Consider the following 22,448-nt stretch of genomic DNA (forward strand, 5'->3'; position numbering starts at 1 on the left):
TTACCATAGGCTGCAAAGCTGCAGTCTGAAAGGCTTTTATGCCATAAAGGAAGAAAATGAAACAAACACACTTATAAAGCTTCCCAAGTTGTCCATCACAAATGACCAAAGCTTAAGGCAGACCTGGTTTCTGGATTGATGACCTGAGTGTACTCATTCATTTTACTTAAGAGAAAAACAGAAAAAAGCTCTGTCATAAGATCAATAAGTCCAGAGTGATAAACAGGTTTCCTCAAACAAATTCAGGGTGATAAAGAATTTCATAAAATAGAAATCTGAAATTCTTTTTCTATAGGCTTTCAAAACACTGAAAGTAACATGCAGTCTTTGTTTTTGAATATAAAGAAAATGTGGGTAAAAGTCTATAGAATGAAGAAATAGATTTTTCTAAGCATGTCACAAAAATGTGAACACATAAAAATGAACTCCATATGACAACAACCCAACAGGATGAAATAAATGAAAAAACTGAGAAAAATACCTGCAACATATGAGTTAAATAATTAATATCTCTTAATATACAAAGAGCTATTACTAACCAATGAAAAATCAAAACGACTCCCTAAGAACTAAATGGGCAGAAGACGTGAAAAAGCAATTTTCACAAAACAAATAAAAATGATCAATAAACATGTGAAAATTATTGAACCTCAGCGAAATTAAAAAGATTGACAATCTCATCTTTGTGAGGTTGCCCATACAAAGGAGACTATAATCTGATATAGGCTTTCAAAAACAATTTGTAACAAGTATCAAAATATAAAGTATATATATCCTTTGAGTCATTAATCTTACTTCTAGGAATTAAACCTCAGAAAACAATTATATATAACATATAATTATATACTGCAGTATTGCTTATAAGATAAAGAAAATAAACCAATTGTCTACGATGGAGAATTGGTGAAATAAATTACAGTATACAGGTACATACAATGGAAAGTCATGTAGCTATGAAAAAATGTCAACAGTACATCTACATTAGTTGGTGCTGAAAGCCATTCATGAGCCTGTAGGGTTTTCAAAATAAAGAAGTTAGAGCATAGACTATATAGTGTTATATCAAAAGGATACATAGATTGTTACATAGAAATGTCTGAAAGGATGGTCACCAAAAAGTTAACAGTGAATTCTGGTGACTTTCACGCACCGCAAAACTTTTAAAATATAATAATAAACGTGTCATTTTTACAAAAACAAGAGACTCATAAATTATGACAGACTCCACTGTTCTAGTCCCAATAAGATGGATTTTATCTCTATCTGGTTTGGCTATCAAGGCCAGCTGGTTATTTTATGTTTGCTTTGTTTTCTTATTTTGATAACTGTAGTATAACAAAGGATTGGTCTGGTGTTAGTCCTGGGTTCTAGGCAGAAGCTTCAAAAACCCTAGGAATTCCCTGAGTGTGTTTGTCATGCTAATAAAGTCATGCCTAATGGGCCCCTAGAGGGCTTCAGCATTGAGACTTTCAGCCACAGAGCTCCAGGGAGTGACAGGAGGACTGGAAATTAAGTTCAGTGCTGTGGCCAATGAGCCAATCAATGATGCCTATGTACGAAGTCCCAATAAAAACCCTGGGCACCAAAGGTCAGTGGGCTTGCTGGATGGCAAATCACTGATGTGCTGGGAGAGTGACTGCCCTGACACCACAGGGAGAGGGCGGGGAAGCTTTGTGTTCCCTCCCAGATCTCCCCTATGTGTATCCTTTACAACGAAATTATATACTGGCACCATCCTGAGCTGTTAGTCACGCTAGTGAATTACCACACCCGAGGGGGATTGTGAGAACCTCCCAACTTGGTGGCCAGTTGGTCAGAGGTGTGGGTGGCCTGGGGGACACCTCCCCTGTCCCCCAGCCTTTTGGCTGGGGTGTGACACAGGAGTGGTCTTTTGGAGGACTCTGCCCTTAAGCTGTGAGGCCTGCACTACCTCTAGGTAGCTGGTGTCAGGACTGCACTGCAGCACACACAGCTGCTGTCGGACGAGTTGGGCGGGCAGACAGCAGCCACCATCCTCAGTAATGCTGTAACAGTTTTCTATAACATACTTTTGAGAATAGTGCAAATGTCATCATCTAGTAAACAGCCAACAGCTTTGTTGATCAGGTTTTGTGATGTTTTTATACCATACACAATAAAATGCCAGAAATGTTGATCCTCGGGTACCCCAATGCCTTCTTATCTGTGTCATCCATGCAGCTCCCCAAGATGTACTGCCACACACGGTGTACCTCTATGAAAGCACGCAGTGCTGTGTGCTGCATTGCTCTATGCCTCTCTCTGATATTCTGGACAGTGGATTCCAAAGCACGGACCACATCTTATTCCCCTTTATATTCCCAGAGCCAACCACAGTGCAGGAGGCAGAGAAAATGCACCATAAATTTGGTGAATGAATGAGTGAGTCCGCGAAATAGCTCTGTCCACAAAATGACTTCTGTGAAGCAACATGCTTGAGCGGGTGCTTTGGTTTGAAACTTCATAGCCATTTGGACTCTTCCCTCTCTCTAGTCAACTAAAGAGAAATTTAGTTGCCTGGTAGATCAGAGAAATGTGACCCCTGAAGGGAAACAGTAAATAAAAATAAAAATTCCTTTAAACACCGTAAGACAAAAGAGGATGCTCTTAAATATTCTTTTCCTCTTCTCTGAGATACTGTGGTTTCTTAAGATGAAAGAACATTAGCAACTCAGTATGAAGCACTATCTTTTCTCCTGAGTCAGAATGCTAGTATCTTTGTAACAGCTTATCCACTCACCTTTTAATCTGGCATCACCCCCAAAGGCACCGCAGCCCCAGTTTCCCGTGGCCACTGCAGAAAGATTCTCTGAAGACACTCCAGGACGGAGAAATCCACAGTAAGCCTTCAGGAGGAAAGAAATATCAAAGCACATGAATAACTAGACACTAACAGTCTCTTTTTGACTGATTCTTATGGGCCAAAGTAGAGGGAAAAACAGAAAACTGGAGGATTATACAAGGAAGAGAGTAAGAAATGATCAATTCTAATATTTATTTGCTTTGATGCTGGGCAAATCCAAGCCCTTAAACCAATACAGATCTCGTTTTCTTTTTCCAACTCAAAGACATATAAATGGAAATATCAGAGATATTTCAAGAACGGATAGTATCACAATTACAAACCACCAATAAAGGGAGGAAAGACACTTTAGACACTTTCATTAGAAGGCTCCTGATCACCATTTTTTCATTAAAGTAAGGGGTTATAATTATTATGCTTCCTCAGCACTCTCTCTCTGAATTATTGGGACTCGATTAATAACTGTGACTAGATTTTTAAATGTGCTTCCTGCCACTAAAATGCTTAACATTGAGTAAGCAACTGTATAGAAAAGGGATTCCTATACCTGGTTACAAAATAACCTTAGGATCCCTTCCAGCTCCAAGATCTCTAGTTTCACCGCTCTGTTTGAAACTAGCATATTTTAAAATTTGCCATAACCTGAGAAAGGAACAATATATCCCGAGGATGCTGGCTAAGTATTAATTACATGAACAGTTCACTTTGTATATGAGAAGACTGCAGTTTAAGGTTAAGGTCCCAGAGTTTCTGGTTTCCGTTTCTTTGCTGTCAGCCTAGTTGGTCTTTCTGTCTCCTAAGGGTTCTTAGTTTTCTGAAACGATCAGACTATATTACGAGGTTGAATACAATCGCAAAGCAATTTCCCCTGGGTTCTCTCAAGTATGAAACAAAGCCGAAAATATAGCTTATGCATAACAGTCAATAAAATAAAAAGAATAATCTGTGACAAATGTTCCCAGAGAAAAACCAAGGATAAAGAAAGATGCTCTATGAAACCCATACAAAGAAATACAGTAAATTGCTCTCTGAAGTTTGCACAAAGGTATAAAAATTTACTTTACACACTGTCTGGGTGGATTAACAAGGCTATTCTTTCCAACCCCTCCTAGGCTGTAAATCCTGACAGATATTAATAAGTCGCTACCAGACCATTATTCAATGACGTGGTACAGAGCTTACACGAGAACTCACAAATTACCTGTATAATCAGATGCACGGAGCTTCTGAAAATCTCTTTCAGGTAAAAAATATCAAAGACCTCAATTTTTTGAGCAAGTTCTTGAAAGACAAAGTCTCTCTCTCTGCCTTTGTGCCAATAAGAGGGAAAACAAACTCACTGTCAGAAGAGACATCACTCTGCCACTTGGTTTCCTGTCAAATCCTCCTAACATGCCTACATGAAGAGAAAGATTCCACAGCTTCCTAGTTTGTGTCATTTCTGTTCTGTACTGTCAGAATGGTTTTAGTCTCTTCCTCACTGCTGTCTCTACATAGCTGGCCTAACTTTTCTTTAATGAACAAAAATAGCTTAGTGAAACTAAAGCCTAACTACAGAAAATTTGAAATATTTAGATTATTAGAAGCAAAATCTAATGTAAAGCATTAACCAATTTTACTAAAAAAAAATCTACATTAAAAAAATGGCCACAACTAAAACAAACTATAAAACTGAAATTAACCTGCATTTGGTGTTTTTATCAAATAAAATAAAACTTCAAAAAGTTAATCAGATAGAAATGAAATGATAAAACAATCACATAGTACTTAGATATAAGAATAACTGTTTATAATGATTAAATACAAAATTCTTTTATTCTATTAAAACCAAGCATTTCCAAGGTCAGAAACAGGAGAGAAACAGCAAGCTCCTCTGAATTCCCTTTAGAAGGACAACCCAAGCTTCTCCCTTCTCTAGTAGAGGGACCTCTCAAATGATAGAGACCAGGGCAGGGCCACTACTCAGGAAATCCCTTCCTTTTACAGGAGTAACTGAACTCCTTTAGTAAGAACCAAAGAGACCTGAAAAGAGCTGCCAAGTTGTTACTTCACAGGGAAAGGTACTAGGAGTTCTCAAGAGCTGCACACTGGCAACAAATACTTCACCGGGAACCAGAGCACTCCAGGAGATTAATCAGAGATTAATCAGAGCAGTAAGAGTCAAAGAAAACCAGCTTGAACTTCCGTCACATCCTGACATGACATTCACCAGTGCAAGAGCTACTTATTGTTACTAATAAACAACTTTAAGAGGAAAAAAGGAAACACTCATACCTCAGCACAGTAAGTAGAAGATACCAATGAACACTCAGAATTAGTTTTGATGGGAAGGGAAGACGAGAGGGAAGATTAAAGGTAATTTTGGAGTCCTGAAGGTTTCAAAAGAGAAGCAAAAGGCAGGAGGAAAATATTGGTATCTAGAGTTAAAAACTAGAGCCCAACCAGGAAGTGGTGAGGACAGATGCAGGAAGGAAACTAAGAAAACAGTAGTAAAAACCTACAGGCCCAGAACTGGGTCCAGGAAACAGATGGTCCTCAGGGGAATAGTCACAAACATCCACGCAAGGACATGTGTTATATATAATATTGTATACCAACTATACTTAAAAATAAATAATTAAAAAAATATAATATTTTGAAAGAGAATAAAATATTAATTAGAAGTCTTAAAATTATCCTTAGACTCAGTAATAACAATTTTGTGAATTTCTTTTGTTATTTGATTAAATAGCAATTGTACAAAGACGTTTATTACTATACTATGTATACTAGAGAAAAAATTGGGACCACCTAATTGTTCAAAAATAGTAGTTAAGTCACAGTATATCGATATAACCAATTTTATGGCCATTAAACATATTATTAGATTATTAAAAAGTATGAAAAATATTTACAATATATGATTAAAGGTAAAATACAAAATTATAGGTAACTTTTGAACACATTTATATGAAACTAAATATTCATGTGAGAATACCTACACAAACAAAACAACTATTTGAAAAGTAGGATTATGGATGACTTTTTTGTCTTTAAAATAACTGTAACATTAGTAAATTGATTTTGCTTTTTAAAAATGCAATATAAAATGAAGGACTTATGTAGACCTTAGTTTCCTCATGTGTGAAATTGAACACTAGATTAGGTATCTCTTTGGTTATTCTGATTCTATATATTGAGAGACTTAAGGGAAAACTCACTAAAAATGATACATTTTGAACTAATATTCCTGAAAAGTAAAGTGACATACTTTAAGATCATAAATGATTAGATGTTAAACTTCTTAGAAATATCAGCAGCAAGTATTGGTAAGTTTTATTAACCAAGCAAGCTTTGGTTTAATAACAACCCCCTTCCAAATTTGGAGATGGGTAATAAAAAATTTTTAAAAAATTCAATAAACAAATCAATTTAAAATAAGGTAATGGTGGTTATTTCCTGCTGGGGTGGTCTCTTGACTGTTAAATGTCTGATCCAGAAGCCTCCTCGAAATATATTCATTAGTTAATCTTACTGGAATGAGTCTAACATGGTTCAATACAACTTTTCACAGATGATTTCTTTCTTCCCTTGCTGAGCTATTTGCCACTTTTGCAAGATGGAGTCATAAGTCTTTCCAATCACAAGGTTATTCTCTTCTAGAATGTCACCCAGCTGATTTCTCACAGGATAAAACATTGCTTCACAGCATCAGTTAGACAAAAGGAGACCAATTCTTCATTTTAAAAACCAACTCTACTTGCAGGTAACATGTGGGGCCAATAGGAGAGGTGGAGCCTTGACGGAGCAGACTGTTTCCAGAGGTAACAAGGCACTTTGTGGGATTGCCCTTTCCATTACTATCTGGTTATTTCCATTATTATCCATTATTACGCCTAAAAGCAGCAGAGAGGCCTGCAGAGTTCAAAGATCCACACTGAATTCTGATGGTGAAAACTGGTCTGATGCTCTGTTGCTTCATTTAGAAAAATGGAGTTTTTCTATTCCTTCCTACTTTCTCTCTGGCATGAAAAAAACAGTAGAATTGCCACTGCCATGGGCATCCTCATTGCCTAACTTCAATAAACCTTGTTTTGCTTTCTTAAAAAAAAAAAAAAGAAAAGTAGAATTGTGCAAGTCATCTCTAAAGTGATTTAATAATTAGACTTCTGCTTTAAACCTAAATTGACAAAACACAGTGTAAAACATTTAATATTCTCTCCAAATGGTGCTGTTTATGGAAAACTCTGTTGCTTGTACTAAAATTCATAACTCTATTTTAATAGGTAAGTGTAAATAATAAATGATGGAATGCTTTTATTTAGATGACCCAAAGTTATTTGGATTAGTTTTTTAAGTAAGTCATCAATATATTTAACAAAATCATTTACTGCTTTCTTCTTTTCTCAATGATAGAATTAGAAAACTAATTCTATGCTAAAAGAGCAAATGTTTTCAAATATAGTGAACCAAATAACATACATTTATCAAATGTCTTCCCACGTGCCAGGCCTGAACCAGGTGCTTTCTCAGTGTTACCCAATGTGTCAACCGGCACCTGTGAAATACCAAGGAAATATACCTGTGGTATTTCCTTGTCTCATGGGAATTTACTAAATAGGCTGGGTGAGGGGGATTCTCAATTTTCCTTGAAAAAGTGTATCAAACAGAAAAGGGTACTGAGAAAAGCATTAACTGGCAGCTTGCTCACAGTACAGGAGAATGACTGAAAGAGGTAAACTGGGCATACATGCTTAGAGAAGATCATGTGTCTACCAAATGCGGGAATAACCTTCATGACATAAGACTGAAATAGGTAAAGTCCAGAAAGACAGATACAATGATAGTAATCTCTAGGTGGGAGGAGCTAGATATTAAAAAAGTAATTTGAAGGAAGGGAACCTGGATTCAAGTCCTGGCTTCCTCACTGCCTATATGTGTGACCTGGGGCAAGTTAGTCTTAGTCAGCTTCCTGAGGCTCAGTTCACTGTCTCTAAATCAGAGATTAGAATCACTGTCTACACCTCCCTGGGTGGTTAGGATTAAACCAGACACCAAATTTTAAGGGCTAAGTAGAGTGCCTAGCATATTGTAAGCAATCAATGTTAGCGATTACTCTATTATTACTTGAATAATTTTTTAAAGTTTCTACATGCATTTGACTGAATCTTTTGTGACATATAAATTGGACTTGATTGCATATTGACATAAATAATGGCAGGTTGAAGACAAACAGAGAACTGCATTACTATACATTAAAAGGCAATCTGTCTGCTTCATATAGCTTCATCTGTTTCACACTTGAATTGACACTGGATTTACTGGGCTTTATTTAGCATTTAAAGAATATTTAGGAAATATCCAGAAATTTGTAACATTTTGAGTGATCTGAGATGTATTTATATCTAAAAAGTTTATCTTAAAAAACTGTACTGGTAATATGCAAGAAGTTTAATTAATCATTGACTCACTCATTTAGTAAATATTTGTTAGAAGTTCCCATCAGTAAGGCAGTGTGCCAGGCACTGAACCGACCTGAATGACATTAAAGTTCTTCTGAAGGTTATTTAAAGACTCATTCTTTTTGTATAAACTGTATCTCATAATGACTCTACATTCTACAAATAAATGTTTTTCAATGTTGGTAACACAACTAACAACCTATTCACATACATCAAAGCTTCACATTTTTAAAATTTCTGGTGTCTTTGAGGACCGGTAAACTGAAAGTTGGTGTTATACAAGTAAATGCAGAGAACATCAACTGGTCATGGGGAATTAAAAAAGAAAAGACTTATGTATGCCCAGGGTTATCTTTTTAAAAGATCGTATTTGTTGATAATTTCTAAAAATGAATGTTCTAGCACGTACAGAAAGTATCTATGGGAATACAGACTTTATCCATAAAAAGGGGAACCTTTAAACCTGTGCTAATATATGATTATGCTTAAACACATTTCCTTTTCATGTATTTCACTCCAAACTACCTACTGCTTGTATAAATGTCTTCTGGTATCAATGGTCATGTGAAACATTCATATGTACGTTTAATACATAATATCTAATGAAAATTTAAAGATAAATCTTATTCTACTTGATATACTATATGATAAAAACATGTGCTTGGAGACAACTGTACAAGGCAAGAGTTTGGAACAGTGAAAGCAGGCTCACATTTAAAACTACCTAATATTAGGTTGGTGCAAAAGTAATTGTGGCTTTTGTAATTGTTTTTAACCTTTTAAAACCAATTACTTTTAAACCAACCTAATATAATAAAAATATTCTTCAGGCAAATGTCTGACTTTCAGAGTCAGGTGAAAGAGAGAAATTTACCTATTGATATACCAAAGAACAGTCTTTCTGGATAGCGGAATTACTTTTTAAAAAAGATAAATGACATCTGTTAATAAGTTCAACTTTGGAAAACAATGCATTTACTCTTCAAACTTTTTGTGAGATTCCTTTGAGAATGCTAAACATTAAAATAACCTAATAAATTATTTATAAGAACATGTCCAACAATAAGATTCTCAAGTAGATTAGGATATATGATAATAAATGTAATCATATTCATAATATCTACTAAGTTGTAAGTGTAAAAAAAGCCTTTCTGTTTTATCTGGTTGTTTCTTTTCCTAATAATAGACAGGCAAGGTGGTTCGGCTGAGAGAAGAGGAGCCTCACAGAGACAGTTCCTGTGGTGAGACTCAGGGAGAAGATGGGGAGATGCGGGAGCAGATACCACATGCAGCCCAGTCTCCCTGCAGTGGTACACCCAGTCTGCTGTCATTATCAAGTTCATGTGTAGGGATTGGAATACGTATCACGTATACCTATGCAAAACCACAAACCTCATCATCTTAATAAACAATTTCATAACTATATCCTACTTGTGGGAGTTAAACAATGGTTTTCAGAATTGGGTCAGTCTTCTTGACTGTGAGAGTACTCTGAGGAACTAAAGAAAATACCAACTGTCTTGGTAAGACCCTAAATCTAGAGAATAGTATCAGTACTCTATTGTGTAATAGAGTTTATTTATTATGGTTAACAGTAGTGAAAATTTGAACTAACAATAAAAATGGCTCTTTTTAATATTTCTGTAATACAATTAGAAAAGAATGTGATTATAGTAGACAGCATTAAGTGTCACAGAAAGTCATAGATTCCATCACAATATATTAAATTACCAAATCGATGTACAATTCACACATGACTCTTACTAATAACAATGTAACTTGACTTTTATGGTTTATCTCTTTTCACCCTGACAGCATACCCTGTAGAGGAAACGTCACTGGGTAGGTCTAAAAGAACGTTCAGGGTTTGTTCAGTTCTATGTGGTTTTACACTGACAATGTTCCAAAGCAGCTAAAAGTGCTTGATGAGATAAATGCATGTGTGGGCTTCATGTCAAGCAACAGTCTATCTGGCATCAGTAATCAAACAATTACGAAATGGAAAGTACATCTTGTACAAGCTGACAGACCCATTAAATCAGGAGAGCTGTGGGCAGACATACTGACACTACAAGAATTACCAGAAAGCATTAATTTCAGCATTAATAAAATGACAGTAAATAGATGAGAGTGGCCAGATGAAGTAAGAAATAAGGTTACTGGCCTTGTTAAGCTCACGTCTGATTTTCTCAGGCACAAACTGGTCGAGGTAGCGTCTGAAGTGAAGGGCATCGATGGCGACAATCTCCGTGCAGCGCCGCTGCCAGTTGTCCCTATGGCAGGAAGAGGGGACACAAGGGTGGGGGAGGGGTGAACGGCCCTCACTCAGCGAGAGCCTCCCATATCAGGCTTCTGAGACTTTAGCAGGGTTAAAAGATTAAAACGAATGAACAAACAAACCAACCCATGGCTACACATCTCAGCAGAACAGGAAGGCAGAAAATACCATTTTATTCTAGATTCCAAGGCATACACATTGTGGACTGCTGGGCATTAAACAGCAAAATGAAAAATCAGAAGAGACAACAAACATGATGTATTGTAAATGGGTACATTACTTATAATGAGTCTCGGGTTAAAAGATTTGGGGGCAAAAAAAAAAAAAGGCACTTAGTTCTTTGTTTTCGTCTAATACTAAAGACATGGCATTTGTATTTCGACAAGAGCTCATTCCTCCTTTGTTTTGAAAGACCTGCTCTAGGTCACTGAGGACGTGACATTACCATATATTGTCCAAGAAATAATCCCAAGAAGTCAAGTGTTACAAAAACTGTGTAATGACTCAGTACAACATTCTACCTACTGTGCTCAATTCTGAATGTGTGAAATTGTTTTTAAAAAGACAAACAGCAGAGCAGACAATAACACATTGCCTGTGGAAAGAGGAAGGACTGGGTGAGATGATTTTGGAAACGTGACATTCCAAGTATTTCATCTCTTACCAACTTGCATAGATTGATATGCCAAGCAACTTTCCACACTGAAGAACAGCAATAAAAACCTTCATGTTAGTCTATAAATAATTCTCAGGAGTTAAACATCTACACAGATAATTGCTGCAACTACATATTTCAATCAAAACAAAGGGAAAGAGACCAGGGGCTGGACTTGAGCTATTACAAAGTCCGCATGGTTACATGGGCAATAGCTGATTCTTTCTCCCATGATGGCTTTTTCATTAACACACATGTGCACGTGCACACACATGCACACACATGCACATACACACACGCTTTCAGGCATCATTTCTGTAAAAAGTTACCTCTGATAAACCAACTTGGTGGGGGAAGCAAGGATGTTAACATGTAAAAATATAAATAAAAAATAGCAGCAGCAAAGTTTACTGTAAGTTCTGCTGTCAAATGTTTCATGGCATTAGGCAAATTGTCTGAACATAGGTTTTCCCCACCTACCTAATCTCCCAGAAAAGTTAAGGATAACAAAACATGCTGTTTAAAGGCTTTAAGCTATAATTAGAACCTATACTAAATTAGTTTGGCCTTGGAAGTTAACCTCCATTAACTGCTTAGCTTGGCAGCAAAGAGGTAAAGAACTGCTGAGAGCTCTGTCCTTGTTCTTGACTTAGGCTTTTGGCTTTTATTTCTCTGTTCTTCTCTTTGGCATAAAGAGATGGTAATACTATTTTAATTACTAATGAACCTGTAATACTTCATTTTAAAAGAAAGTTAAATTCCTGAAATAAGAGTAATGGGAGGCAGGATATACAGGTCACATTCCTTAACTTTGGCCATGCGATACTAAAGTCAGAAACATACTCACCTTTCACTCCCATCTTCATGGCTCCGGGCCCAACGATACGTTTCGGCATAGCCTGTATATTCACTGTACTGTTCAGTACCTGAAACAAATAATCTGCCAATTTTATTTTTCAGAAATATTGTCCTAAAAGCTACACCTTCTTAAAAAGTATAAATAAACTTATTCCTCCTTTCTGGAAATACCTTATTGGCAAATGTCAACTGAAAACCAGTAACAGTTAAAAAAAACACACAAAAAACATTGGTCTTAATGACTTGTTATTATTTCCCATAAAGAAAAGAAACGATGCCTCCTAAACCCACCACAGTGTTTATCATACAGTGACTGAATGTCTCATTCAACATAGAAAACAAAATATGCTGTCATACTCATTTCCATCTCTTATGAGGAGTGCATCAAGACTGTTTTGTAAAAGTCCCCTGTCTTCAATGTCAGTAATTTGATGGTATATTTAGTTTGCATTGCTGAGAAAAGAAATTTTAAAGACATTCCCTGCTAAGAAAAGTATTATTAAAATTAAATCTAGGATTTGCCTATCAACAGGCAAGGTACTTCAAAAAGGCTTGTTAAGATATTATGGCATGAGATGAAAGGGAGGGAAAAAAGCAGAATTAATGTTAATCTGATGAGAACATGTACCGAGCTTGCCATATACCAGATTTCTAATTCATGGTACCTGAACATATCAGGAGGGATGGTGTCAAAATTGTTCCACTATTTAACTAAATAAGTTCATTCCAATTCCAATGGTCAACTCAATAATCACTTTACTTTTCAAGAATGAAAAAACACCCAAAAAACAAAAAACAGTAAAATGAAGAGCTGAAAACGCTGAGCAAGATAATACCTCACATATAAAAAGAAAAAAGACATACAAAAAAACCCACCATTGATAACTAAGATTATTTTTTTAGTACAATTGTCCTAATTTTGCCAGTAAATAAAATGTAAGCAGACTGACTCTTTCAGGCAGCTGAACTACTACTTGTTAACAAATGACTGCTCACATAATAAAGGTCCAATACTGAAAATATTTATGACAAAGACTTAATATACAGGGGAAAATGATTCTAGAATATGCAGTGTTTCAGAAAATATAAATTTATAAAAAATAGAGAACATATTTAATAAAAATAAAAAGAATACAAAATCAAATCATGACATGCTAATTATGAACTGTCAGTTATTTATCCAAAATCAAATTAATTCAATTTTGGGGGTTGGGTTAACCTGTTACATGTTTACTTAACTCTGAAGCTTTTATATGCAAAGCATAATAAATGTAGTGATGAAGATTACAAATGGCCTCTTTATTTAACTATCAATTTATAAACAGAGGAACATATTAAATACCACCATGAAGACATAATCAGGAAAATTCAGACCCTGGAAAACTCTACAGGACCAACATCGAGGAAGGAAGGAAGGAAGGAAAGAAGGAAGGAAGGAAGGAAGGAGAAAAGGTAAGGAAAGAAAAAAAGGGAGGAACCTATAAATTAAAGGAAACAAACATGAAAATACTAATCATAAGACAATGGGCATAGTATATTAATATGGGATAAAACTGACTCCCAAGTCAGAGAGTATTATGAAAGATAAAGAACATTTCATAATGATAAAAGGGTCAATTCATCAGAAAGACATAACAATTATGCTTTTATTTTGGTAGAACATTTGAAGAATCAATTAATGAAATTCATCTATTAACAGATTAAAGAACCCCACATAATCGTATCAAAAGTTGCAGGAAAGATAAAATTCAAACCCCATTCATGATTAAAACTCAGCAAAACTGAGAATAAAAGGAACTTCTTCAATCGTATTAAAGATCACTATTTAAAAAGTTACAACTAACTTCATATTCAATGGTGAAAATATTCCACCTAAGATCTATTAAAAAACAAAATTCAATTGAGCAAATTTTAAGGATATTATTGGCTTTATTCAATGATTCATGGATTGGCAGCATCCCACTTGGCAGACAGAAAGGAGGGCAGAAGAGCTATATAAAATAAAAGACTTTTACAGACAGAAGGGAACAGGACAAGGAAGTTATAAAAGCAAAGAGCCGATTGTTTCAGGTGAGGTCACCTTCTTTTAGGGGACAGCAGAGGTCTATCAGGCAGACTACCTCACTAGCGCTGACCAGGTAATTCCAGATTGACTGGTTTAAGATTCCACTCGCGGGGAAGGCTGAAACTGTACATAAGTTATGTATTAAATCTCAGTTTGGGGTGGCTAGTTGGCTCACTTGGTTAGAGTGCAGTGCTCGTAACACCCAGGCTGCCGGTTCGATTCCCACATGGGCCAGTGAGCTGCGCCCTCCACAACGGAGTGAAAAACAATGGCTTGACTTGGAGCTGGGCGCCTATTGGCTCAGTTGGTTAGAGCACAGTGCAGCAGTGCTCATTATACCCAGGTCGCTGGTTCGATTCCCATGTGGGCCAGTGAGCTCAGCCCTCCACAACTAGATTTAAAACAACAACTTGACTTAGAGCTATGGGTCCTGGAAAAACACACTGATCCCCAGTATCCCCCAATAAAATTAAAAAAAAAAAAAAATCTCAGTTTGGTTATGTGGGCTTAGCACAACTGACTCCACTTTGGGCCTGTTGTCTCTTTTTTAACAGATCAAGGCAAGGATTACCACTCTCATCACTTCTATTCAACACTGTAGTGAAGGTCCGAGCCACTGCAATAAGGCAAGAAAAAAAATAAGTCATAAAGAGTGTAAAAAAGTAAGACTGCCATTATTTGCATGTCATGATTATTTCTGTAGCAAATCCTAAGGAATCACAAAGAAAGAAAGGAGGATGGGGGAAGAAGAAAAGGAAGAGAAAAGAAAGAAAAGCTTATTAAATAAATGCAGTAAGATCAAAGTTATGTCTATATACTAGTAGCATACAGTGGGAAAATACAACTTTAAAAAAAAATCATAGCATCAAAACCCATAAAATATGGAATACTATTTTGCCATAAGAAAAGATGAAATAGTACTAACATGGATGGATCTTGAGATTATTACGCTGAGCGAAATAAGTCAAACAGAAAAAGTCGAAAACCATGATTTCACTGATATATGGTATGTAAAACTGAAAACAACAAAAGAACAAGAGAAACAAATGAAGAAACAAAAACTCATAGACACAGACAATAGTTTAGTGGTTACCAGAGGGTAAGGAGGGAGGGGTTGGTAGACGAGGATAAAGGGAATCAAATATATGGTGATGGAAAAAGAACTGACTCTGAGTGGTGAACACACAATGTGACCTATATAGATGATGTATTACAGAATTGTACACCTGAAATCTATGTAACTTTATTAACAATTGTCACCCCAAGAAACTTAAAAAAAAACAAAAACATAAAAATGTAACAAAAGATGTAGAAGATACCATCAAGAAAAAGTAAAGAAGATCTAATTAAATGGAACGATAGACCATGTTCAGGGAGTAGAAGACTCATTACTGTTATAATATCAGTTTTTCTCAATCTTGTTGATAATCCTAGCAGACTTTTAAAAATAGTAATTGAGAAAATAATTCTAAAATTTACATGGAAATGCAAATAACCTAGAATAGCCAAAACATTTTCGAAAAAAGAACAAAACTGGAGGATTCAATATTTACAGTTGACCCTTGAACAATGCAGGGGATCAGATCATTAGGGGTGCCGAACCTTGAACAGTCGAAAATCTGTGTATAACTTTTGACTCCCCAAAACTTAAGTTGTTCCTTGGTAACCATGGGGGGTTCCAGGACCACCCTTCCTCTCCCACAGATAACAAAATCTGCAGATGCACAAGTCTCCTATATAAAATGGAATACATCAATGCATATAGTAGTCCATCCGTATACTTATACTTCCAACCAAGCATCAAAAACAGTACAGGTATTGGGGGAAAAAAAAATCTGCAGATAAGTGGACCTGTGCAGTTCAACCCCATATTGTTCAAGGGTCAACTATACTTGGTCTTGGCCTAAGGAAAAACCAATAGATCAATGGAATGAAATAGAATAGGTAAATCCACACTTGCCTGGGCAATTGGCTTTTCACCAAAAAGTGCTAAAACAATCTATTGGGAAAAGAATAGTCCTTCCAACAAATGTTGCTGAAATACGTAGATATTCATATCAAAAAACCCAAAAACTATCACCGACAACTGCTACCTCACATTATGAGATAAATATAAACATAAACCCTAAAACTGTAAGACTTCTAAGAAGAAAACATAGGAGAATGGCTTTATGACATTGGGGTAGGTAAAGATTTCTTAGATAGGATAAAGAAAATAGTAACCTCAATAATTTTTTTTTTTTTAAACTAGGTCAATATTAAAATAGTTAGGAAAATGCTTAGGCAAAACTAGAGGAAAAAATATTCTGAAAACAAGTATTTGACAAAAATTTGTGCTGAGAATATTTGAAGAACTCCTACAAGTCGATAAAAACAAATAACCCAATTTAATGGGCAAAAGACTTGAACATAAACTTCACAGAGGCAGGTAAACAAGTGGCTAATGCCTACATGAAATAGTCACCAGAGAAATGATTCTAAAATTCACCAAAACAACTCTGAAGAAGAACAAAGCTGGAGGGCTCACACTAACTGATTTCATGAATTATTACAAAGCAACAGTAATCAAAACAGAAAAAGCAAAACCAAAAAACAATAAACTAAGCTTCAAAATTGGAAACTTCTGATTTTCAAAAGTCACTGTTAAGATAATAAGACACACCACACATATCTGATAAAGGACATGTATCTAAAAAAATAAAGCACTTTCAAAACTCAACAATAAAAAAACAAACAACCCAATTAAAATATGGGCAAAAGGTGGTTTCATGGGTATAGCCATACGTTAAAACTTAATTACACACCTGAAAATAGTTTATCATATGTCAATTATACCTCAATAAAGCAGTTAAAAACTGTAACCTAACTCCCTCACTGGGACTGTTAACTTCTTGAGGGTGGGGATTATATATTATTAACATTGGGTCTACATGAACATCTTGTAATGTAAGAGTATAGAAGCAGCTGAGCAAGTACTTGCCGTATAAACATAATAATTAATGAGAAAAACAGGAAGAATATTGAATTAACAGGTTAAAATAATTACTCCAGAAATACTTAATCAGAAGTACCATATAATTGACACATATAGAAAATTCCCATTTACAAAGAGCACACACTAACATTAGGAAGTATGAGGAACCCACAGTAAATCCTTAAGTAATGAAATCTCCTTGGACTTCATTTTGTCTTCTAAAATTCAGGCTTAATGCTTGTTTACCTCACAGAATTGCTTGGAAAACCGAATAAGATGAGTTTAAAATCCTTCAAAACCATAAAGCAGTTGGGGGGGTTAGAGAAATTAAAGATCTATGATTCCAGGTATTTGGGGTTTAAAAGCAACCTGGTCCACTGGCCTGACTGGGAATAGACACTCAGGAACAGTCTTGTTCTTTTCTATTTTTTGCCCCCAAATGGCCAAGCCTCATTTTCCTGTTTATAAACAAACAAAAAATGCTGCCAACTCTGATCTCTTAACTATGAAAACAAATACCTGTTCTGTCTATTAAAAAGAAAGTAGCTGAAAAATATAAATAACAATTACCATATTTCTATTTCAAGTTAGGATGGTTTCAGTCGTCTTTCCTAAGACAAACGAGGTTAGATTTATTTCCTTTAGTTATGGGAAATAAAAATCACACACAGATGCTTCTGCTCTACACAAATTAAATCCTGGGTTTTCTAAGTAGACATCTTTCAAAATTATGTCGACTGTTCTGAAAAACGGATACCCTTAACGTTTTAAATTCAAATTTATTGATAAGCTACAATGAAAATGCAAGGGGAAACTGCTAACAGCAAACAAGAGTCAGAGACTGAATGACCTTTGTGATAGCTCTCTTGGGACAGCCTATAAGACTTCATGTTCAAAGGCAAACCTTCACTTAAGCACAAAACTAGAAGGAACCCATTCAAATCTTTTTAAGAGTTCATGACACCTTTATGAGTTTTTAGATTAGCAGTTAGAAACATTTCTATTTTCTCTTACTAGTAATGAAAGTTTGTGACAAACACAGGAAAAATATTTGGAGATTAAAAACATTCTACTTATCAATGGGTTGTGCCCTTAGAAAGAAGGTTAATATGAAAGCCACCTACTCTGCTTGTACTAGTATCACTCACATAGTGGTGATTATGCAGCAGATAAAACACTCTTTCCTTTCATTTCCATGATTAATAAAAATTAAGAAAAGCCAAACTCCAACTGAATATGGATCTTTCCCAATGACCTAGTGTTATTTAAGTTAGCAATGGGCTGTTTTTGTAGCGATGTTATTCTATACATATAAAAAGCAAATACTCTAAGCAATGGTTCCAATTTTGTCCTTTCTAGCAGTTCTGCTGACACTCACAAAAGGTATAAGGATCTGTGATGTCTGGGATAACTGGATTCACTAGAGTGCAGACTTTATGTTAAATGGACTAACATTCTGCTCAGTAAGTTTCATATCTAGGCATCTACTTTATGTGTTCACCACACAGAAACAACAAAACGATCTCCCATAACCACAGTAAAACCCTTTGGTATTGAAGCTATTCGCTGCTAGTTGTAGAGGAACATGAGAGAGGGAAAAAAGGGAAAAAGGGAAGATTGGAGTTTTAATTTTTCCCTCTATCTAAACTTCCTGAAATGTTTTGACTCATGTCTGCCCCAGAGAGGGTCATAGCAAACAGAGGGATAACACGGTCTGGATGAAAGTATTTGCTTGTTTGCATGACCTGTTTCATATTCATTAAAAGTCTGATACCAACCAGATGCCCCACAATGATGATAAATTTAATTTATTTCCAATTTCTCAAACTCTTCTACAGATTCAGGCAGCACAGTCACAGCCATTAGCTCACTGAGCCTAGATGAATCATTGAAGGAATGGGATTGATCAGGCAGATAGATTGCACTGCATGGTTAAAAGTCTCCTAAGAAGGGAGATGGCAGAAATCCAACATCAAATAGATGATGAAATGGCCATTTCCATTAAGGGAACATCACATCACAGATATTAATTAGGAGTCTCTATAATAGAGTTAAGTGGATGTGGGGAAAAAATGCTGAGTTAAAAGTCACCCCAGATGTTGTTAGCCTGAGGTAATTATGGATGTGAAGGTGAGTCGTGGATCTGCAATTTTCCATTTATTTTACAATGCCTGCAAGTAAGTTAGAGACCAGACGTAACTCTAGAGTGATTATCCTTTTTTAGACCAGGCACAAACTATCTTTAAAACAAGAAAAAATTTCTTATGTTTTCCTTTTATAGGGAAGTTACATCCTTTATTTACAGCAACATTAATGATAGATGACAAGAGACTTACTACTTTCCTAGTACAAAAGAAATGAAGAAAATGGACAAATTAGTTGTGTTTAAACGCCCAGCATTCTATCAACATTTTTATTTCAATGATGTACAGCTGACCTTTGAACAACATGGGAGTTAGGGGCACCCGCCCCACATAATCGAAAACCCATGTATAACTTTTGACTCCCCAAAAACTTAACTACTAATATCCTACTGTTGACATAAGCCTTATTGATAACATAAACATTAACACATATTTTGTATGTTATATTTATTATATACTGTATTCTTATGATAAAGTAAGCTAAAGGAAAATGTTATTAAGAAAACTATGAGAAAATACATTTACAGTACTACACTGTATTTCCTGATACCATACGTTTACATTGTCGGTTTACAAAAGAAATTGTCTGTCAGTGTCTATATCATATTGTCTTTTACGAAACAAAACACTGTAGATGTTATATGTAATACTAACACTAGACATGAAAAAATGAAAATATGAAAAAAGTATAACAATTCATGCATTGGTAACAAAGAAGCAGCAATATGATTGCTTCATGGTTGCTTAGTATAATTGATACAAATGCTTCACGGTAATAAACAAAATCTCCAAAAATTTTTCCAATATATTTATTTTTTAAAAATCCATGTACTCGTATAAGTAGAACCATGTAGTTCAAACCTGTGTTGCTCAAGGGTCAACTATAAATTCATCTCAAAAGTTGATGGAATATTTTGTTCTGAGTCTTCAGTTCAAATCTAGCTTATCTGCTAAAAATTAAAATTCTTTTAAAGTATTATTTGATACACCCAAATGCTGGAGACAGTCACATTTCATACCTTCAGAGCTCTCTAAAACAGTATGAGACCAATACTCAAATTATTTATTTGCCCAACAATGGATTTATGACAGTTTAATTTTTTGTTCTGTAATTCCATGTATTGTCTTCTTCCCTCATACCTTCCAACTGTGTTCTTTGTATCTGTATATACAATAAACAAACAAATGAATATAGCTAAACCAATATGTGAGTTGAGAAAACATTGAGAATAAAAGCATTCTATTATTTCATGTCAGTAAAATGTGGATCACAATCTCTATCCAAGAAGAAATTCCTTTGCTGAGGTTCCATTCTTAATTTCCTATATAAACTCAGACAATTAACAATTGTTATATTTTTTGCCTTACCACACCAAAACAAGAAGACTCACAATAATATTATAAAAAAATAACACAGGCTATCTAAGGATGTGAGATAACTTGTTGAAAGCCCCTCAACCAACAAGTACTTATAAAAGATAAGGACGCGTTGGAAAAACTGATGGGGTAAAAACCTCTGAAAATTTTCTCCTCTCTAAAAGCAATAAGAATACTGGTAAAATTGTGAGACTCACCTTTTTCTGAACTGTGGGAGTCATCCAAAGGCTTGCAGCAGTCCAAAGAGTGTTTATTAGAGGAAAAATGACTGAATCTTGGTAAAAAGAGTGAGTCTTGTAGCGTCTTGAACCTGCCCTGTTCCTATTCTGCTCTCCCAAGCTCTGTGATAGCCTTAAAAAACCAAGAGCCTATAATCACAGTGAAAACTAGGAGACTGGTAGCCACCAGAGGTGGTAGAAAAGGGCTAAAGCTCCTTCAAAGCCCCATTCTCAGAGAACTGTTACCATATGACGTATCTGGTGGTTCCCTGGAAGACCTCACTAGCAAAGCTATCTTTATTTGACTTGACTTGAAGCTTGCCCAGTGCAAACCGTCTAATCTCCAGGGGTGTTCGTTGAAAACAATTATAGGCAATTGTATAACAGTGTGGCTGCCTGAGGCAGTAGCTAATAGTTGGTGAAAACAACAGGCTAACCAAAAGTTTTAAAGGAAAACCTGAGGAATGAGATGTCCATAAGAGACGTGGAAAAGTTCGAAGTATCCCCAGGAACGTAGAAGGCTACCCACATGCCCATGGCTGTGCACATGCTCAGGGAAAGAACTGAGACGGTCCTAAGACCTCCTCTCTGTTTGATCTTGGGGCTCTGTGCAAGGAGGAAGTGAAGTATCAAGTACAAGCAAGAAGGAAGTGCCAACTGCTTGGTGGAGTGTTGAAGGTGAGCCTCAACAGCACACAGAACCCTTTGGCAAAAACTAAGAGACTTACTGGTTCTTGGCACTTAAGAAAATCTCTGTCCAATCACCGGCTGACCACTAGTCTAACCAAGCAGAGACTTTAGTGATCACACAAAAAAGAACACAGACTTTACAGAATTAGTTTAGGAAAGTCACTAAGGAAACAACAAACAGCATTGAAAACAAACTCTGGGGGAAGGGAAAATCTGATTTTGAGAGAGTTGACACATTATTTAAAACATCCAATTTTCAACAAAAAGTTGAGACATGCAAAGAAACAAGGAAGTCGGGCCCCTACTCAGAAAAAAAAGGTAGTCATTGTAGTAATTGTCCCTGACAAGCCAAGATGTTGAACTTACTAAACAAAGGCTTTAAATCAACTATTTTAAACATGTTCAAAGAAGTACAGGAAATTGTATCTACAGAACTAAATGAAAGCATGAGAATAATGCCTCGCAAATAAAGACTCTCAACAAAAAGATAGAAATTCTTAAAAAAAAGAAGCAACCAAATAAATTCTGGAGTTGAAAAGTACAATAACTGAAATAAAAGTTTCACTGGAGGGATTCAAAAGCAATTTAGAGCAGAAAGAATTAGTGAACTTAAAATTATCTAGTCTGAAGAAAAGAACAAGTAAAGAACAAAGAAAAATGAACAGAGCTTCAGAGATCAATGGGACACCACCAAATGTACCAACATATGCATAATGGAAGTCCCAGAAAGAGAGGAGAAAAAGGGACAGAAAGAATATTTGAAGAAATAATGGCCAAAAATTTACGAAATTTATCTAAACATTCAATCTCAATGACCTCCAAATAGGATAAAGTCAAAGAGATTCACACCTAAGCATGTCATAATCAGCTGCTGAAAAACACAAAAAGAGAATCTTGAAAGCAAAATATAAAAAAACAAATTTAGAT

The 22,448-nt window shown here is 35.6% G+C and overlaps 1 protein-coding gene and 1 long non-coding RNA gene across 9 annotated transcripts in view; one reads left to right on the forward strand and one right to left on the reverse strand.

Annotated features, from left to right (window-relative positions):
• The window catches only part of PARG (poly(ADP-ribose) glycohydrolase), a 142,365-nt gene that overhangs the window by 17,423 nt on the left and 102,494 nt on the right, over window positions 1–22,448 (reverse strand). For all 7 annotated transcript variants that reach the window (XM_074337273.1, XM_074337270.1, XM_074337271.1 and 4 more), the window contains 3 exons: window positions 12,043–12,121; window positions 10,427–10,535; window positions 2,759–2,864 (listed from right to left, as the gene is read on the reverse strand). In XM_074337273.1, the coding sequence (XP_074193374.1) occupies window positions 2,759–2,864; window positions 10,427–10,535; window positions 12,043–12,121 (294 nt within the window). The remainder of the gene's footprint in view (window positions 1–2,758; window positions 2,865–10,426; window positions 10,536–12,042; window positions 12,122–22,448) is intronic.
• LOC109437157 (uncharacterized) lies at window positions 4,726–9,644 on the forward strand. 2 transcript variants are annotated; one of them, XR_002136205.2, is made up of 4 exons: window positions 4,726–5,104; window positions 6,375–6,448; window positions 6,567–6,624; window positions 9,449–9,644. It is a non-coding gene; the product is annotated as an uncharacterized LOC109437157 (long non-coding RNA). The 2 variants fall into 2 exon arrangements; XR_002136204.2 differs by lacking the exon at window positions 6,375–6,448.

Source organism: Rhinolophus sinicus, linkage group LG07, assembly GCF_036562045.2.
Source record: "Rhinolophus sinicus isolate RSC01 linkage group LG07, ASM3656204v1, whole genome shotgun sequence".
Taxonomy (NCBI): Eukaryota; Metazoa; Chordata; class Mammalia; order Chiroptera; family Rhinolophidae; genus Rhinolophus; species Rhinolophus sinicus.